This window comes from Lepidochelys kempii, chromosome 5, assembly GCF_965140285.1.
Source record: "Lepidochelys kempii isolate rLepKem1 chromosome 5, rLepKem1.hap1, whole genome shotgun sequence".
NCBI lineage: Eukaryota > Metazoa > Chordata > Testudines > Cheloniidae > Lepidochelys > Lepidochelys kempii.
In genome coordinates this window covers 24,878,905-24,899,464 of record NC_136384.1, presented here as the reverse complement: position 1 = coordinate 24,899,464, position 20,560 = coordinate 24,878,905, and the positions used below count along the sequence as shown (strand labels likewise).

The window sequence follows — 20,560 nt, the reverse complement described above, 5'->3', positions numbered from 1 at the left end:
GAGCGCACAGGCCATAAAGAGACTAGGCCACCACCCAGGGGGGGGCGTGGCCAGGAGGGAGCTGTCCAGGGGCGGGGCCAGAGGGCAGGGGGTGGGGCCACGGGAGACCTTTTAACCGGGGCGGGCCGGGGTGGAATGTTACGTAGTGGGTGGGAGGCCGTTGGGGGGATGGAATGTTGGGAGGGTGAAGGTTCTTGGCGGGTAGAAGCCTTTTAGTAGGGCGGCATGTCAGGGGGGAGACAGTTCCCTGGCAGTCAGCTAATAGAGATTGGGCCCTGGCAGAGGGTGACCAAATGCCCTGATTTTACAGGGGCACTCCTGATATTTGGGGCTTTGTCTTATACAGGTGCCTTTTACCCCCCACCCGTCTCCTGGCTGGATTTTTAGTAAAAGGTTAAAACCAAAAGGTATGGAATGTCCTACAGCTTGGGGCTGTTTGTCCTGTCACCCACCTCTAATTAACTTGTCCTAGAAACTGGGTGTTCTCTAATTGCCTATTGCAGGTTTATTTTCACCTTCTTTAAGGGTAGCTGGTATTGGCCTGCCACTGTTAAAGATATTGCACTAGTCACACTCTGTAGTCCTTTTTTTTAAGAATGGTATCAGAAAACTTAAGTGCAGAGGAAGGGATTAGCTCAATTGTCTGCCAGATGGGGGAGAGAATAAATATACTTCTGTAATAATGAGGTTTTAAGAACACCTGCTGATCCAGTATTGGGAGACAAGTTCCCACAGCACATCTAACATCCAGCTGTTTCCATGGTACTCACGCAGCCAGCTCAGCAGTCACTCAGTTTCCAGCAGGTCATTCTTCTGTACAGTATGTGCAGTTTTGTCATCCTGACATGATTCTATGGAAGGTAGAAGTATACATATAATCAGCCTATCCTGTGTGCATAACCTGATTTTAAAGAGAGCAGCTGTCTTTGGTTACTGTTGATCACTGATCATGAGACAGACCAGAGAGGCATAATCCTCCATTCTGACATCTGTGACCCTGTCTACACTATGTAAACAACTGAAATTGAACTTTGCAGCAGCTCAAATAGGCTGATTCAGAGTGTGGCCTAGTTTGTATAACTAGAGCTAACCTGCATCTGCAAGGACTCAGTTAATTTAGTTCTCTTGTAACAAAGTTGAGCCATAATCAAGTTTAGCAATCATTACAAAACTCACTTTTGTAGTATAGACAAGGTCTAATTACAGCTAGGCATCCTCATCATAATACTCTCCATGCATCACTGGCTAGCAGCAGCCAACCAGATTGCAAATTTACTCACTTACCTAAAGATACTATTAGATCAAAGATTTGTCATGTCTTGGTTTTGGTTGCTTAGAACCTCCAATTATTCCACTAATAGAACAAGCCCATCCTGTACAACCCACAGTCCTATGATTACTTGTGGCACCTTAGAGACTAACAAATTTATTTGAGCATAAGCTTTTGTGAGCTACAGCTCACTTCATCGGATGCATTCAGATGAAGTGAGCTGTAGCTCAGGAAAGCTTATGCTCAAATAAATTTGTTAGTCTCTAAGGTGCCACAAGTACTCCTTTTCTTTTTGCGAATACAGACTAACACATCTGCTCCTCTGAAACCAGTCCTATGATTGAATTCATTCTTTATTTGCACTGGAGTAGCAGTCACTAGCTAGTATCAAGCAACCTCCATGTTATGGGACATATTATTCCTTTAAGAGTGGAGGGGGTCACAAGACCCTGTTCCCAGGAGCTGGATTGAACAAAGGGTCAGGAAATGGCCTGGTAGCAGAAGAGAGGAAGTGCTGCCAGGGAGTGAGTGGGTGTGACCAAATGCACCCGATAATCACACCCTATACACTATTATAATCTTCATACAAAGTATCCGTTGTGAGGTATCATTTGAAAACAAATAACTCACTGGTCAACAATATCATGGTGGAATCTATATAGAAACATATGTAAAGTTATGAATATAAGCTGAAATTATGACTGACGTGAGGCTACCAGACAAGCCTGGGGAGCGTATAAACCTGTTTCTCAAACGCACAGGAAAGGCTGATGCCTCTAGTCAGGTGTCATCAAAATTGATGGGAAAATTACCTGTCAAGTGGCCATAATTTGGCAAAGGGGGGCAGAAACAGACCAATCGACATTTTAGCAAACAGCATGGAACCTCTTTCACCACAAAACTCCAGCCTCACAGTGGGAATTAACTTTATCTAGCAATAATCCTCAGGAAAATGCATTTCAAAGGTGACTGGACTATAAAAGTGATGGGCAAAAAACACCCCAAGGTATTCTCTTCCTACCCACCTCTCTATCTCATTTAATCAAATAAGACAAACAAAAAAACCCCATAAACAGCCATATGACTTCGGGAGGGAGCCTGACCTGGAGTTTAGTCAGCCCTGTTGTTTGGAATATGTGATAAGGATTTTACCTTGAACCAAGTCTAGCTTGTTAAGTTTTAGCACCTGAAAGAGTTTTATCTTTATTTCTTTTTTAACTGTTTCTGACTTTGCTTTATAAAACTAATACTCCCTTAAATTCTATTTCTTTGTAGTTAAATAAACTTGTTTTATTCTTTAATCAAAACTAATCTGGTGGTGTATTCAAACTGAATTTTTTGGGTAACTCCATTTAAAGTAGCAAACTGTTGGATATTGTTCTGGATGGAGGAAATGGACCTAAAATATCTGAACTGTCCAAGAAAGGACTGGACAGTGCAGAACACCATTTTGGAGGGAAAATTTTGGACTGGGAGTGTGTTGGGGTCACCCTGCAAGTGGTGACCAAGGCTGATAGAAGCCAGAGTGTGCTGGCAGGTTGCAGGGTGGGACCTGCATGTTGTTTGTGAGTGACCCAGGTTGGGAGCTGCAGTAGCAAAGCACAGTGAGGCACCTGAGGTTTCAGGGCAGATGGTGACACAACCCCTCACTGGACTGCACCCTGGAATGTGACAGTTGGATAGGGAGAAACCCCAAGACATTGTTCCTTTAGGGGTGAAGGATCAAGAGCCCTATAGTGTAGGGTGGGGCAAGGCTCCCCTTTCTTCCAGCCACTCAGGAGGAGCTTCCTGCGGGAGAGTGGTATATAGACTGCATTCTCCCTCAAAAGTTAAAACGTGGATGCAGAAGTTGAAAGGAAAAGCTAAATGACATTAAAACTTTTAGTCATGTAAAATTAGTTATGGATGAAAAATTGAATGTCCAAATGTGGATTTAGATTTACTTTATAAGCTTAAGGGTAAAAAAGAGACAGTAGCTATTAAAAATGAAGTATACCTGTATATGGATGAAAAGTAGAGTTGATTTTGTCAAATATACACAGATGGGTCCAAAAACAAATTTGGAATTAGTATATTTAAAAGAATATCCAATTTTGAAGCAGTCATGGCAGCCAAACTAGTAGACATTATGCTACCACTAACTTAGATCTGGGAGATACATCCAGCAGCCGTGGAAATTTTTCAGATTCAATCTCAAGCCTTATGGTGATAAATAAAGGGTGTCTCAGTGATTTAATGTCAAGTGATTTAATCAATGAAACTATATTTCTAATAACAGAATTAGTACAGATAGATACAGAAAAAAATTCTCACAGGTGCTGAAAAAATTTTACAAGTGTGATTTATTAATTATGCTAGGAGCTGTGCAATCACAGAACAAAAGGGCAGTCCTTGCCACCAAGGGCTTACAATCTATTTATAGATTATAGGGTTTATAAGGTGCACTCCTCCTTCCCCCTCCCCCCCATTTTATTTTGGGTAAACATTTACTTAACAAGAGCAGCTCATTTTTTTGTTACAGAATCTCATTTACCAGCACTGATTTCTGGTGCATGCATTGCACACACTGTTAACTAACTGCAGGCCTGACTGTGCTCTTGCTAGTAATAACTTTAAAAAAAGTTAATAGAAATGTCATTATTTCTAAATAACACATTAGAAATTGATTCTGTGCAGAAGTGTTAATAAATAATTGAGCTATTAAAAAAACAAGGCCCAAGCTAGGACAATAGTTTCTTCAGTGTTAGTTCTTTGGGGGTAGAAACAGTCTTTTTGTTCTGTGTTTGTACAGCACCTACCACACTAGAAATTAAAACAACAGAGAAGGGTGAAATATCAAGGAGCATCAGCACTCACAAAGGACAATGTTCCATTGTATCTTTGAGTAACAGCAACACAAGGACAGAACACCAAGTAAACATGTTTTGCCCCCTTTTCTATGAAAAAAAATCACCCTGTGATCAAAAAAAAAAAAAAAAATCACATAATCCTCTCTCTTCTTCAACAACTGTGGGATAGGGTGGGTAACTGGCCAAGAAAAAAAATGAACCAATACTGTAGGCATGTTGCATCTTTTAAAAGAGAAAGTTTACTTGTATGTCAGAAATGTAATATAAATAAGATCTTGACTACTGATGGACGGGACTGGGGAGCTAAACTTCTGAACTATGGCTAGTGGGTAAGCACCCAAATTCCTTTAGGTAGTGCTCCCCTGCAAAAAACAAATTAAATTGTAAGAAATTTTTGGTCAGACTTTCTTATTCCCCTTTTGTTGCTGCCCCGCAACCCCTTCCCCCTGAAATCCCCATATTTCTCTAAGAGCCTTGTAAGGCATTAATGTATCTATTATTTGGAAAACAAACAAACAACAAAAATACCAACAAATTTTATTTAAAACACACAGTCTGAGATAAGATGAGTCCTAGAGCAGAAGAAATCCATATCTGATTTTTCATTTACTCAAAGTTGGTGGCAAGCAGCTGCTGACTTTAAAAAAAAAGATAAGAGCCTATGCAAGATAGCTCTGAAATATAGCTAAAAACGTAAGTATGCAAGACTAACAGATGACTTTTTGAAGTTTGCTTAAATTTTTTCCATTTTACACTCCCACCCCGGAAAGTTTTTTTTGCCTCTTCCTTTGTCGTTGAAATAATTTCTTTTTCTTTTTCAAATTGACTTTTAGCTGTGGTTTCACCAACTCTATTTCCAATGGTTTTTCCTCTGCTGGAGTTTCAAAGACAGTTTCAGTAGGATCTTCTGGAATAATTGTCTTTTCTTCTTTTTTCCTAAGTTTCTGCAGGTCCTTCACTTGCTGTTTTTCTCTGAATTTAGCAGCTACAGCCAATCTTGTCATCCGCCGATGCTAACAAAACAAGAAAAGTAAGTTAATGCAGTTGCACTGAAAGGCAGAAAGACTCATCTAACAAGGTGATACTGCAAAAAGTTCACATACGAGTTCACATTCTACAATACAAGTGGAGACAGAAAACAATCTTAAAAAGATCACCCTTCAACTGGCAAATTCCTCAGCATATTGCCATCTTCTCATTGAGAGATTAAACAACTCAGCATTATTAGTTTCATAAATCTGCTCAGTTCACATGCCAGTGATTATTTTATCCTAAAATTATAACCTATTAAGCATGTTCATAGAATCATAGAAGATTAGGGTTGGAAGAGACCAAAGGAGGTCATCTAGTCCAACGCCCTGCTCAGAGCAGGACCAACACCAACGAAATCATTCCAGCCAGGGGTTTGTCAAGTCTGGCCTTAAAAACCTTTAAGGATGGAGATTCCACGCCCCCTCCAGGTAACCCATTCCAGTGCTTCACCACTATTCTAGTGAAACAGTGTTTACTAATATCCAACCTAGACCGCCCCCACTGCAACTTGAGACCATTGCTCCTTGTTCTGTCATCTGCCACCACTGAAAACAGCCAAGCTCCATCCTCTTTGGAACCCCCCTTCAGGTAGTTGAAGGCTGCTATCAAATCCCCCCTCACTCTTCTCTTCTGCAGACTACACAAGCCCAGTTCCCTCAGCCTCTCCTCGTAAGTCATGTGCCCCAGCCCCCTGATAATTTTCATTGCCCTCCGCTGGACTCTCTAATTTGTCCACATCCTTTCTGTAGTGGGGGTCCCAAAACTGTATGCAAAATCCAGATAAGGCCTCACCAATACCAAATAGAGGGGAAAGATCATGTCCCTCGATCTGCTGGCAATGTTCCTGCTAATGCAGCCCACTATGCCATTAGCCTTCTTGGCAACAAGAGCACACTGCTGACTTATATCCAGCTTCTCATCTACTGTATTCCTCAGGTCCTTTTCTTCAGAACTGCTACTTAGCCACTCAGTCCCTAGTCTGTAGCAGTGCATGGGCTTCTTCCGTCTTAAGTGCAGGACTCTGAACTTGTCCTTGTTGAACCTCAGATTTCTTTTGGCCCAATCCTTCAAATTTGTCTAGGTCAATCTGGACCCTATTCCAACCCTTCAGCATATCTACCTCTCCCACGCACTTTAGTGTCATCTGCAAACTTGCTGAGGGTGCAGTCTATCCCATCATCCAGATCATTAATAAAGATGTTGAACAAAACTGGCCCCAGGACCAACCCTTATGGCACTCCGCTGGATACTAGCTGCCAACTAGATATCGAGCCGTTGATCACTATCCGTTGAGCCCGACAATCTAGCCAGCTTTCTATCCACCTTATAGTCCATTCATCCAATCCACACTTTTTTTTAACTTGCTGGCAAGAATACTGTGGGAGACTACCAAAAACTTTGCTAAAGTCAAGATATAGGTCACGTCCACTGCTTTCCCCATATCCACAGAGCCAGTTATCTCATTGTAGAAGGCAATCAGGTTGGTCAGGCATGACTTGCCCTTGGTGAATCCATGTTGACTGTTCCTGATCACCTCTCTCTCTTCCAAGTGCTTCAAAATGGTTTCCTTGAGGAACTTCTCAATGATTTTTCCAGGGACTGAGGTGAGGCTGACTGGTCTGTAGTTTCCTGTGTTCTCCTTCTTCCCTTTTTTAAAGATGGGCACTATATTTGCCTTTTTTCCCATCGTCCGGGACCTCCCCCAATCTCCATGAGTTTTCAAAGATAATGGCCAGTGGCTCTGTAATCATATCAGCCAATTCCCCCAGCACACTCAGATGCATTAGATCTGGACCCATGGACTTGTGCATGTCCAGCTTTTCTAAATAGTCCTTAACCTGTTCTTTCACCACTGACGGCTGCTCACCTCCTCTCCATACTGTGTTGCCACATTGAGGCCCCTGATCCTGCAAGCTGATCTCTTAGGAGCAGGGGTACACTCATACAGAACAGCTCGTGCAACCAAGGCCTTAGGAATTTGTGAAATGCAAGTAAAACCAAAGACAAGACTATTACCATGTTTGGGGACTGGTAATGTGGATTCTCATATAGAGTTGGTCCTCCAAAGCTGCCCTGGAAAATCTTTATGAGATTTAAAACAAAACGAGGTCCAATTTCTACAAGAGCTGCATCTTCTTCGATGATCTGTAATAAAATAGCAAACACCTTCATTTGAGATTCCTGTGCTAGAGTTATACATATACATTCTTTAAATATTTTACACAGATGAATTCACAGGTGTTCAAGCACAAAATCTAATGCAACTAATTTATGTTAAGCATGTGAAATGGTAGTTTTAAGTCCACTATAAAACATTTTGAAATCACCTTTTTGTATAAGTGGGGCTGATGTCAGCATATCCTGGTAATAGTTAAAGGTTTCCTTTCAATTTACTGGTTTCAGAGTAGGAGCCTTGTTAGTCTGTATTCGCAAAAAGAAAAGGAGTACTTGTGGCACCTTAGAGACTAACAAATTTATCTGAGCATAAGCTTTTGTGAGCTACAGCTCACTTCATCGAATGCATTCAGTAGCTCACGAAAGCTTATGCTCAAATAAATTTGTTAGTCTCTAAGGTGCCGCAAGTACTCCTTTTCTTTTTTCAATTTACTGTATTTCATATATATCATCCCATACATTTAGTGCAATCTTTAAAAAGTCAGTGGAAACAACCAACCTGATAGTTTCGAAACCAGATTCTGTTGTCTGTGATGGAGAACGTGAATACATGATCTACAAAAGGCTGGCTTTTGGGGTGATACTGTGGCGTACTAAAAATCTGTAACAAAAGACAAAAACAAATTTCTCATCTAAAATGATCAAGAGTCCAAAATACAAAGTTGAATTACCTTTGCATTCATCTTGTTTTACTATTTAACATCCTGATCCTGCAGAGACTTACGTATGTGAGTCGTTCCATTGACTTCAAGCACATGCGTAAGTCTTTGCAGGCTTAGTGTGTAAGTACCAAGACACACACAAGCAACTTGCAATATGTTTTAAAACTGAAATATAAGCACAAAGATTGTAAGATGCAAGAAATCCCAAAACCAAGTTGGCACGTACTGACCTGAATAAACAACTCTTTTAACAGAGCATAGTGTGCCTCTTGATCAAACACCTAGAAGAGTAAAATACAATTTTATGAACACACACAAGGCAACAGCAGTATAGAGAAAAAGAAAATCAGATACTGCAGATCAAGCAATCTGAAATCCTGTACTTGCCGTATCAAAGGACAGAAGAGGCCGTGAGCCTCTCAGGCAGTTTCCAGTCATCTTCAGCTCTGCTAGGGTATGAACTACAATGATTTTGAACAGTTTTAGTATTTAAACATTTTTTCTAAGAAAAAATAAATAAATACAAGCAGAAGAAGTGACTTAATCTGAGAGCTCAACTTACTATTCTGTACTAAAAATTTGGCTGATGGTCCTTGAGGTGAATTTGAAAGCCTGAAACAAAAGACATCCATTAGTAATGGCAAGAAAAATAAATACTTTAGAATTCTATAGTAAATTTCAACCAGACTTTTTACTGTAGTAGTTTTAAAACTGGCTTTTGTTGTGTATAAATGGTAATTCATTTTAGATATTTTAATAAAAAATGGCTTAAGGTATGTTCAGTAGACCTCAAATGATGAGGCTTCATAGAAAATAGTGTTTAATTTACACTTATTTTGCTGCTTTTAAAATTTTTAAATAGCATTTTTCTACATAAAGCCAGTCTCATTTACTCTTGCCACGACTGCCAAGGCCTGAAGTATTCTATGGGAAGTTTGGCTTAAATTTCTGCAGCAATCCTGTAGGGAAGACTGGAAATTCTGTGGCAGCTCAGGTATACTCAAATATAAATGTATTTAAAAAAAAAAAAATCAGTACACAAACGCCACAAGGAATAGTGGAACATTTCTCTTCTGGCAAGCAACAGCCAACAGAGGGAAAGCAAGTGCATGCTACCATATGAGCAAGTTTAACTGTACTTTTTAAAAATGTCACTCTTGAAATGTATGGATCACTAAAGGTGTAAATCTTCAAACTGTAGGATGTTTTAAATAGAGTTCTAGTTGGAATACAAGCAACTATGATTATAGAGGGAGATTTAATAAAGCATAATGTATTTTCTCACCACATGTAGAGATCCTGTTTCTTTTTGGCTTCAAAAAATATGCACTTATTGCAGTTTTTTATTTCACAAATCTATATAAAAAGAAGGCATATGACAAATTAGCTATTAACAAAGCTCTATGGATCTTTTCACAAACCTTCCAAATCTGTCTCAAGTATTTCTGTCCTAATATGAAAATATGCAAACGTTTTGCATTAGTAGTTAACACCTGGTGCCTGCAGAAAACTCAGTTTTAAGTAATAGCCACCTTGAAAGGCTTTTAAATTATTTTTATTCCCAGAAGACTACCAACACTCCAGTGGATGGGGCATTAGACTGTCAGGGCACCTTGGGTCTAGTCTCAGCTCTGCCACTGGCCCACCATGTGGCTTTCTTCAGGCAGATCTTTTGACCTATTTGTGCTTCAGGTTTCCCAACATAAAATGGGGGAAACACCCTCTTTTGTAAAGCACTTTATATTGGTAGATTGCAGAGTGATGGAACAAAATCCCCATATGCTCATATGCCCATATGCTCAGGGTTTAGCTGATCGTCATATTTGGGGTCGGGAAGGAATTTTCCTCCAGGGCAGATTGGAAAAGGCCCTGGAGGTTTTTTTGCCTTCCTCTGTAGCATGGGGCATGGGTCACTTACTGGAGGATTCTCTGCTCCTTGAAGTCTTTAAACTACGATTTGAGGACTCCAATAGCACAGATATAGGTGTGAGGTTTTTTGCAGGAGTGGTGGGTGAAATTCTGTGGCCTGCGTTGTGCAGGAGGTCAGACTAGATGATCATAATGGTCCCTTCGGACCTAAATATCTATGAAAAAAAATGCTTCTATTCTATATAGGTTCTTGTTCTTGAAATTAAGTTTCTCTTTATCAATAGAAAATTTCCTATTTCAAAATAAGAGGCCTCATTTAAAAAAAAAAAAAAAGAGTTCATGAATAGCAATCATTTTAATCCATGAAGTTACTTAATACATTCCACCAGCAGCACGCCAGCATGGGGGGAGGAGATAAGGCCAGAATAGGCTTGCCAGCCTACCCTTCTTCTCCCTTCCCTCAACTAGAAAGGGTACCAGGGGACTAAAGCACAAAAGAAGCAATAGCAGTTCTTTCATAGGGGTAATGATTCAAAGGCACTAGCTCCCAAAAGTCTTTACTCCATCACAAAAGCCACAGACACTTGCAGTGTCTTCACTCTCTATCAGCTCATCTTTTCTCGTGGAAGTCTAAACTGCTTTGATTCATCTCCACTAATGGATCCACCCATATTGCCACTTAGTTCAATTCACTAGCTATACCACATGTACTCCTTATTGCCTCCTTCAGCCTTGCACAAAAAAGCACATCCCTACCACCAATTAAATATTTTAAGATTGAAATTACATATGTTCTTGACAAAAACCAACCACAACGGTTTTTAATCTTTGTAACCTTGTCCTCCTTCCATCAGCCCTTTTCTTGTTTGTTTTCATCCAGTAATGTTTTTTATTCAAAGTCTTTGCAGCCATGGTATATTTACACCCAAGATACAGATATGCCACCCTAGGACTCTATTCTGTAAGCCTTTTGTGCACAGAACTTGTATTGATTTCAATAGGAGTTCTGCATACAGAGTGCTTTCAGGACCAGGTTCTTGCGTATGTCAGATCATGTCTAACAAAAGTGAGGACTAAAGCATGATTATATCAATATTTTACTTACTAGTCTTCGTTTCAAAGAGTCAGAATTAAATACAGGAAAGTGAATGAACCTATTTTCTACCCAGAAGAATTACTCTAATTACTTCCTGTGGTTTAGCAAGTAACTCAAACAGCAGGACTTAGACTCTTTGTGCTGCATGAAGTAAACCAAAATTCTCTTTTATTTCAACATCACTTATCTGGCCCTCTTCTCTGTCTCACACAATTTCCAAAAAGCCAAAATATAAATATTAGTTTAGTCATGCCATTACCTCATTAATTACAAACAGCTTATCTTTACGGTCCATTTTAGTGTCTGTAAACAAAGAAAAAAGTACCACTGAGCAGTCTTGTATGCTTTTGTATATTACAAGGGACACCAGCCATTTAAAAAAAAACAACCAAAAACAAAAAAGCTCCCACTTTTCTGAAAATTTCACCTCCTTTTAGGACAGAAAGACTAAGCATTTTCTCAATGTTTGTGTTTCTCAGCAGTTTGCATATAACTCATTTTCACTGTTGATATTATTTCATCTCTTACTCATTAATTGGGTTTCTGTTAACAAGTTTTTGCACATACTAGCTTAAGGCCACAATCCAGCAAACACTGAAACATGTTGCATTATGCATGCAAGTAGTTTTTCTGAAGTCACAGGAATAGTGAAACATAAAGCAAAGCACGAATTTGAGTGTTTGCAGAATGGAGGCCTAGTTTCCTAACAATCTTATTTAGAATCCAACAGTTATTCTGTGCAGCAATTGGGGTAAATAATGTCAATGACAGTGAGCCATATAAATTAAGAATTATGCACCACCTTCAAAAAGCAGGCTGTTGGAGGCAAGTGGTGTAATAAACTAGAATATCCCAAAACACTGACCAAGTTAGATACAAGCAGTACCTAGACCAGGGGTGGGCAAATTTTTTGGCCCAAGGGCCACATCGGATGAGAAACTGTATGGAGGGCCGGGTAGGGAAGCCTGTTCCCCCAAAACAGCCTGGCCCTGGCCCCCACCCCCTATCACTTCCTGCCTCCTGACTGTCCCCTTCACAACCCCTGACCCATCCAACGCCCCCTGCTCCTTGTCCCCTGACTGCCCCCTCCCGAGACCCCCTGCCCCAAACCTCCCCTCCCCGGGGATCCCACCCCCATCCAACCCCCCCGCTCCCTGACTGCCCCAACCTATCCACACCCCCGCCCCTGACAGGCCCCCTGGGACTCCCATGCCCTATACAATTCCCACTGTTCCCCAACCCCTGACCACCCCAGAACCTCCGCCCCATCCAACCGCCCCCTGTTCCCTGACTTCCCCCCGGGATCCTCTACCCAACCCCCACACTGCTGCACGCGCTGCCTGTGCAGCAGCGTAGCTGCGGGGGGACGGGGAACAGCAGGGGAGGGGCTGAGGGCAAGCCTCCCAGGCCAGGACGGGCCGTAGTCTGCCCACCTCTAACCTAGACCCTACCTGCTTTAGAGTGGGGCATCAACGTTCGCAAGTCTTGCATTAGATGTCTCGTTCTGAAGTTTATTCCTCTAGAAGAGAAAATAAGCACCCGCTCTTTGTTTTTCCATTTACCCTAAAAGAAACACAAAGTTAAGCTGAAAAAAAAAATGTTTCTAATCTTAAACTTTTTAAGATCAAAGTTAATATTTAATCAATTAAGATATTTCAAATTTTTAAAAATCTGCATTTGTGCAGAAGTTTCCAATTAAAACAAAGTGCTGCCTTTTCAATAGGCTGCAGAAATTATATGTGCTTATGTATTCCCCTCTTAGGCTGTGATAAACTTCATGTATCAGGGTGCACCTGCTTGCAGACAGGAGGGGTAAGAGGCCATGAAATCTATTTGTTTTCCCATTTAAACAATAACCATGAGGGTCAGGCATAATACAGGAATCTACACTGACAGAATATGCAACTTAATATAGCAAAATGACATTAAGTGCATAAAAGTTAAACTGCATATAGTGATAATACAGAAGTGTTTATCTTGTGTAGTTTTAAGGTGAAGGAAGAGTTAAGAACTTAGAGAGGAGTGCCATGCGATTCACTCAAGAAAGTACTTTGAAAATCCCAGCCATTCAGTCCATTCCAGAGACAACAGCTGTTGCTTCTAAAATATTTTTTTGATCTCTAGGAATAGTTGTCTCTGAAAGGGAGAAAATGGCAATATCCCCAGGGAAGGCATCCTAATCCTCCTTTTGAGTTAGCAACAGAATAGTGAGGGGCTTTGATTAAACTCCTCCCTCCCCTGGACATTGACAAATGGCTCTGCAGCAATCTGAGCTGTGCAGAAAGCCAATAATACTAGAAGCACAGTAGGTCATCTCAGTCACAAGAAAAGGCCGATCTGTTGCTTTCTCTACGAAGTGAACTGAGAGCCAGGGAGTTGTAAAGGAGCACAGGATAAAAGGGTCTGCTGCAAACAAATCCTCTGTTAATTCAGTACAGAAGGCCCAGGTAGCTTCTATGGACTATAGGATTTCCAATTTCAACATGCAAGTTATTTAAAAAAAACTGAAAAGCTGTCAAATGTACAACTTCTGAACCGTGTCATTTGGGATGCTCCCTAAATAAAATAGTCACTAAAACTAGCTATCAAGTCCTTGTGCAACACTTTATGATTTGTTTTAACTCTGATAATATTTTAGGATGCTAGTATTGCTATATTGCAATTGCATTATATGATCCAGGGCGGCCCTTCATGTGCCTGGATGTGGTATCTCCATGGTATTAGTAACTAGGGTATTCAAGATATCTGTGCAGATCATGACAGCATATCAAAGCCCTGGCTGGGATGATTTAACTGGGAATTGGTCCTGCTTCGAGCAGGGGGTTGGACTGGATGACCTTCTGGGGTCCCTTCCAACCCTGATATTCTATGATTCTATGATCATAACCTTGCTTTGCACACCCATATGAAGAGTTCGGGTGACCACACAGAACGAGGCAGTACATGTCTCTGTGGAGGGGCTGCAACCAGCGATCTGCTCCCTTCCACGCCAAGCCCTGCAAGAACACCGAGGACTCAGAGGGAAGAGAGCTGCTTCTCTAATAAGAGACAAGGTCTCTAAATGGTCTGAGGCTAGAGAAGGGTGATCTCCGGCCCGTGGGGAGTTTCCCCTGAGGAGAGACAGCCTTCCCCCGCCTCCCCCCAACAGTGCGGGCCCTCCCGCTCCCGCAGCGGGGATAGCGAGTAAGAGGGACCAGCCCAGAGCTCCTGCCCCAAAAGGGAGGATACAGCCTAGGCCGCCCCGGCCTCTTACCCTCCGCGCCGTACAGGGACCGGCGGAGACAGTCCGGGCCAGCCACATACCCCGGGGGGGGGGGGGGGGATGGGGGACGACGGATACAGGCCTCGGGCAGGAGCGGGATCAGCCGCTGTTTTTACCTTAGAGATAGGAGCCGGGACGCTGTGCTCCTCCCTCTCCGCTCCCTGCGGGCTTGGCTTGGCCGGCGGCCCGGTCCCATTCGGAGCCCCTCTAGCTCGTTTCCTCGGCCGGGTCGCAGCACCTCCACGCTTCCTCTTGGCCGCCGCCATCTCGCTTGCACATGACCCTCACACCGGAAGCTGAGCTCCCTTTCTACAATCTTCCGCTCCTCTCTCTATGGTCCTGGCGGCCGGCGGGCCTCGTTGTACGACAGCCGTAAAGCAGGGGGCGAGCACCTAACTGCGCCGTAGGGAGGACTCGCATCGCGTGTGACGGCGGTAGGCGGGGGCGGGCTCCCCGGGCGGACCCCCGACCCTTGCTGCAGCGCCCCGCCCAGCTCTGCCCCTGGGCCGCCGGTTCCCCAGCGGGGGGCTCAGGCGCTGGGACGGGCCCACGGGCCGTAGGTCTGTGTCCGCTGCTCAGTGCCTCGTGCAAAGGGGCCCGGAGTCCCGATCCCTCTAGCTCCGCGGCTCTCAACCCCAGGGCCGCGTGTGGCCCGGTCAGCGCACAGCTGTGACCCGTGTGGCAGCCTCCGGGCCCTGCAGGTGGTATAGCCAGTGTGTGGCTGCGGGTGCTGGTCAATGGGCTTGGTACCTCTGCTCTGGCTCTTGTCACCGCGGGCTGTAATACGCACCCGTGCTTGGGGAGCGTACTGAAGGCGAAAAACAGGGCACAGAGTTTGGCCCACGGAGCACCAACCTCGGTATGGTGGAGTCCCTGGCTGCGTGTGATGTAGACCTGCGCGAGATGTAATGGTTCTGCAGACTTTTAACTGATTTAATGCTAATGATCAGACACAACACGGGGTAGGAGTCACCTTGGTCCTGCATTGCAGCACAGCAGTGACGAGGAGGGGAACGCCGGGAATCCTGTTCGCCCCGCTGAGAGGCTGCTGAAGATTTGGGAGACGGAGGGGGGGTGTTACGACCTCATCCCTGGAAGAATATGCATAAAACTAATACTGCACATGGGGAAACAAAAAATACAGTAGCACAAAAAAGAATGAGTATAATGTCCAAAAGGAAGCAGCTGCTTTAACCTAGAGCTTTGTGAATGGAAGTGAAAGGCTTTCTGTTAAATTTAAATCAGAAGAATGGACTGTAAGGTGTGTTAATAGCACTAACTTATTTCTGCTCACAAAGTGGAGTACAGCCATTTTTTCTTATCAACAGCAGGAAAAAATTAGTGGTGAAATTAAAACTATCGTGCTTCTTCACGGTAATGTTCATCCTTTAAAGTAGGCATAGAAATAGAGATAGGAGGAGCTTTGCAGAGATTTTCACCATTGACTACCAAAAGATTTTGGGCAACGAACTGCCCTTCGTGTCATTGAAAATCTCCCTGACAGTGTCTGCTTGTATGACACCTATACATGTGCTCATAATGTCAGTAGTGCCCATCTGCTATTGAAAGTGAATTGTAAAGGAAAAATATGATTGTGGACTTTATTTCTTTATGAAGTGTGTATGAAAATGGATGTAATGTCATCTTTCTGTTTTTGTTTGTTTACAGTAGAAATACCAGATCTGACTTTTTTCCTGGATGACTGGAGAACTGGAGTAGGACAGGAGCATCGCACTACGCTGAAATCGCAGGTGACACTCAGCATTCTTCCCAGGGAGAAGACACCTGGGAATGGGAAAGCTGCAACTCAGCATTCCCACTAATGTGGGAAGTGTGTAGTCTTCCAAATAGTCCTCCAGAAGACCAAGGCAAGTTGGGACCTGATCTTTGTCATGTAATAAAAAAGCCTATTAATCTGTACAGTATTTATCAGCCTAAAGCATCAATAAACCACGTGGATACAACTTCTGTATTAGTTTGTTTTGCAGTTTGCCTATAATATGATCCTGTACAAAAAGGGAGATGCTACTTAAAGCAGTAAAGATGTAAATATATTTCCTTGCAAGCTGGATAGAACGAGGGGAGAGTAGAAGGATGAAATATCAGCTGTCTTTTCTTGCATTTTCAAAAACACAGGCCTCTACTTTGTGAGCTTTAGCTCAAATAGAGGGAAATTTGTGTGTATGTGTGTGTATATATATGTAAATAAAATGAACTGGTCTCATGGTCTATCCAGCAGGGGCCCGTGGTACACAGATATAGGAATATACTTGTGCATCTTGTTACTTCGCTATTTTAATAGTACTGGAAATCAACATCTCTCTCAGGTAGTAGAAATATCTATAATTTTTTTGGATTCTTTGTATATATTCCTGGTCTATTCATGAAATATTTAATTATACCAAAGCATTGCTGCCAGTACATCATCACAGCTTTGTGAAGCTTTTTTTCCCCCATGTTTCATCCATAAAGAGCAATTCACATTAACACAAGTATGTTGTCTCTTTTTAGGTTCTCTTTGAAACTACATCTTATACAGTCACAGGAAAGACGGGAGTGGTGAATGCAAACTAGATAATGCCCCTCTCCACTCAACCTGAAACTGGTGATGATCAGTATGTTTTAGTCACCAGTCTCGACAATGTCAGAAACCTCTCAAATATCCTAAAAGCCATTCATTTTAAAGACCATGCAACATGTTTTGCAACTACAAATGGAATCAAGGTTACAGTGGAAAATGCAAAGTGTCTGCAGGCAAATGCCTTTATTCAGGTAAGGAGCCTAGCACATCATCAGACCATCAGTACATCTGTGATCAGTCTTTCACATGTTTAAAATAGCAGTTTTTCCCTTTCTCTTGCATTTGTCAATGGCTTTCCCAGTGGACATTATCCAGTCAAATAAAAAAACAAGATGAGACCAGTGGGTCCAAGGTGTTAGATATTTCAGTTCTAGGCTTTCAAAAGTGCAGATGTTGACAATATTCAGAAATGCTGGAGTTAAGTTCTTGATGTAGCAGAGAGGGAATTGTTTTCCTGTTTTATTGGTACTATAGCATGTGAGAGGATCACCATTATTTTCACACTGAGTCTTGTATAAGCACATAGTATGAAGTCACTGTGAGATATGAGAGCATTAAATGAGCCAGGGAAGTATTAGACTAGAAGTACCTAAGAATGGAAACCAAGTATGTGATGGAAGGACTGTTGGAGAGAGTAAGGAAGTGCATGCAGTTTATCTTAGTGGATGGAGCGGAATTGTCAAAATCGTAGGCATAAGGTGGAGAATCTGACCCAGCGAGTGCCCTGCAATACTACTGGATATTAAAGTTAGAGATAAGGAAAGACCTTGCAGGTCATTCAGCGCATCCTCTGAGGCCAGTGTAGGATTGTTCACTATGGGTATATTCTCCACTGCTTTGTCTTATGTATTTATAGATGACTCATGATAAAGATCCCACCACTTCCCTAATGGAAGACAGTTTTACAGTTGAACAGAGCTCACTCTTGAGAAGCTTTTTACGAGTATTCAGCCTTATTTCCCTTTCCCTAATTCCATACCATTACTTCCAGTTATACCCTCTTGCTTGACAGTAAACATTTCCTCTCCATTGTCAGTGAGAGAGTTCATTATTTTTCCTTTTGAAATATCTTGTTGATCATCTCTCAAAATAATAGTAGTAATAATTTGTTTTATACATCATCTTCCATTTCATGATCTCAAAGTGTTCTGCATTCAGATTCTATCCACTTTTTAGGGAGTTCAGGTTTGTGTCTTAGGTCATCAAGCAATTACTGTGGTGAGCCCTACGGGACTGAGTTCACTCCCCTTAACATCCACCTCATTGCATCTCTCCTCACCTCTGAATATCACTGTAAATCATTTTTTTTCCAACATGTATTTAGTATGATTACCGTTGACCCTATGTTACCCTTTTCTGCTATCTCTAGTAATTTTTCATTTCATTGATTTCTCCCCCCCTAAAATAAAGTGGAGGGAGAATAAAAAACAAAATAAGAAAGGGAAAGAAGGGGGCAGAGAGAGAAAATTAGCCCCTTTCTCTAGTCTTGTTTAGTTTTATTTCTTTAAACAAAACATGGTTTCTTAAAATTCAATGTGTTCCCTTCCACCTGCTGCTGTTTGCTTACTTGACTGTCTTTAGATTGTGAGCTCCTCAGGGCAGAAATTGTGCTGCCTTCTGTTTTTGGAAGCACTGATCACACTGGGTGTACTGGAAATAAATGAGAAGTCTTGGTTTTATTGAAGTTGCACAGCACACTAAACATTTGCTGATTGGTGGGGAGATCTTTATACTTTAACATTTATAGCTTCTTATTAAACCGTAAAAGGCCACTGCTCAAATGTCATACTTATGTGGTTTTCTTTTGTCTAAATTATGTGTTAATTTTTAAAGGATCCTGACTATATGCTCTCATGTGCCACTTATTTGGCTCTTATTTTGTATCGTGTTGCGCTCTGAAGGTGAAAATTATGGATTTATAGAGATGATTGTTAAATCACTGCTACTGCAGAAAGGAAAACAAATGTATTTCTTCCATACACACTTTTTATCTTTTTTTGTTTGTTTTTACAGGCAGGGATATTTCAAGAATTTATTATACAGGAAGAGTCGGTGATGTTTCGAATCAATTTGGCTGTTCTTTTAGACTGCTTGACCATTTTTGGTACAAATTCTTTGGCAGGTATTGTGTGTGCATGTCCTGATCTGATGCCCTCAGTAATCATAAGCATGAAACCTGTGCTTCTAGCCACTTCTCAAAGTGGCTTCATGAAAGTGATCTTTCCCATACTAAGACACCCCCCGTGAAGAGCAGCTACCGTTGATTGATTAGGCCACATGCTAGCTTCTTCAGTTGCTGCAACTGTATGCTGTGATAATTGCTTGAGTGACCGGGGGGTAGGTACTTAACTGAATGCAGACACTGTGACAGAAGAGGTGGCAGTGGACACAGTTATAAGTAAAAGAGCAGTGAAAGGTACCCAATGAGAAGTTTCGAGTTTGGAAGACAAAATGTGTTCATAAATATAAGATTTGTAAGAGAAGTGGTAGAGGAATCTTGTGATTATACACAGATCTAGGAAATGTTAGGGGCTAGTCCTTGTCTATAACTACTGTAATAAGTCGACTCAAGATACGCTACTCAGAGTCGACGTAGCTTAGGTCAACTTGCCACAGTGTCTACAGCATGCTGTGTCGAGGGGAAACTGTCAACTTCCCTTACTCTTCTCGGAGAGGTGAAATACTAGAGTTGACTGGAGAGCGCTCTGCCATTGATTAAGCAGGTCTTCACTAGACCCACTAAATCGACACTGCTGCATTGATCTCAGCAGTGCTGATCTAGCTGTAAGTATAGACAACCCCATAGAGGGGCCAGTTGTTGCAAGTAGAAGGAAATCCATTAGTGGTGCAAGTTGGCTTTTATTTATCAAACCAACCACATACTTGGTGCTTATGGTCCTTTCTCTCTGTAGCTTTCAAACAGCTATTATAAAGATAGGTAAGCAGACAGGTTAAGTGACCCATTTTAAGCTCACCCTGTGAGTCAGTGACAGACTTTAGACAGGACCTCTGAAGCCCAGTCTTGTGATTAATCCATTAGACTTCAGCTATCCTAAACTGTTATAAAACATTCATATAAGTCGGTAATGGCTGTACACTCTTTCTAGGTACGGTAGAACCTCATAGTTACAAACTGATCAGTCAACCACACACACCTTATTTGGAACTGCAAGTATGCAATCAGGCAGCAGCAGCAGAGATGGAAAAAAAAGCAGCAAATACAGTACAGTACTGTGTTAAATGTAAATTACTAAAATAATAAAGGGAACGCAGCATTTGTCTTCTGTATAGTAAAGGTTCAATGCTGTATCGAATCAGTGTTCAGTTATAAACTTTTGAAAGAACCATAACGTTTTGTTCATTGTTATAAACCGAGGTGTTCGTAACTGAGGTTCTACTGTACTTCTTTGGCCTGCATTACATTATAGCATCTGATCACCTCAAAAACAATTAATTGATCTTCACAACATTTCTAAGTATTATCCCCATTTTACAGATGGGGAACTGAAAGAGAGAGACTGTTACTTGTCCAAGTTTGCACAGGATGGCTGTGGGAACTAAACCAAGATATCCTGAGTAGAATTCCAGTGCCTTAAGGACATGATTCTCCTTTCTCTAATCACATTCCTCAGTTAGTAAAAAGCCCCTTGCTTTTCGCCTTATGTCTTGGCGCCCATAAGGTATTTTGTATAGCCTCGCATCTTGTTGTGTTGTTTGTATAATTCAGGATGCTCTGTATTATTTCATATGCAGTTAGTTTTCCA

General features: G+C 41.9%; 2 protein-coding genes across 12 annotated transcripts in view; one reads left to right on the top strand and one right to left on the bottom strand.

The window, feature by feature from the left end:
- Positions 1 to 4,232: 4,232 nt before the first annotated feature.
- Positions 4,233 to 15,091, bottom strand: BRIX1 (biogenesis of ribosomes BRX1). The gene is made up of 10 exons (XM_073343705.2): positions 14,332 to 15,091; positions 12,405 to 12,516; positions 11,213 to 11,256; positions 9,274 to 9,344; positions 8,551 to 8,600; positions 8,376 to 8,449; positions 8,219 to 8,269; positions 7,826 to 7,927; positions 7,168 to 7,296; positions 4,233 to 5,132 (listed from the first exon to the last, which is right to left on the bottom strand). Exons 1-10 carry the CDS (start codon positions 14,479 to 14,481, stop codon positions 4,869 to 4,871), a joined length of 1,047 nt encoding a protein of 348 aa, XP_073199806.1. The 5' UTR covers positions 14,482 to 15,091; the 3' UTR covers positions 4,233 to 4,868.
- The window catches only part of RAD1 (RAD1 checkpoint DNA exonuclease), a 52,429-nt gene continuing 46,427 nt past the window's right edge, over positions 14,559 to 20,560 (top strand). For 3 of the 11 annotated variants that reach the window (XR_012158863.2, XR_012158862.2, XM_073343706.2), the window contains exons 1-4: positions 14,599 to 15,074; positions 15,884 to 16,083; positions 16,727 to 16,987; positions 18,810 to 18,918. Coding sequence is in view for 9 of the 11 variants with exons in the window: in XM_073343706.2 (XP_073199807.1) it covers positions 16,793 to 16,987; positions 18,810 to 18,918 (304 nt within the window). In the remaining 2 variants the exon portion in view is untranslated. The other 8 variants (XM_073343707.2, XM_073343715.2, XM_073343714.2 and 5 more) reach the window with 8 other exon arrangements.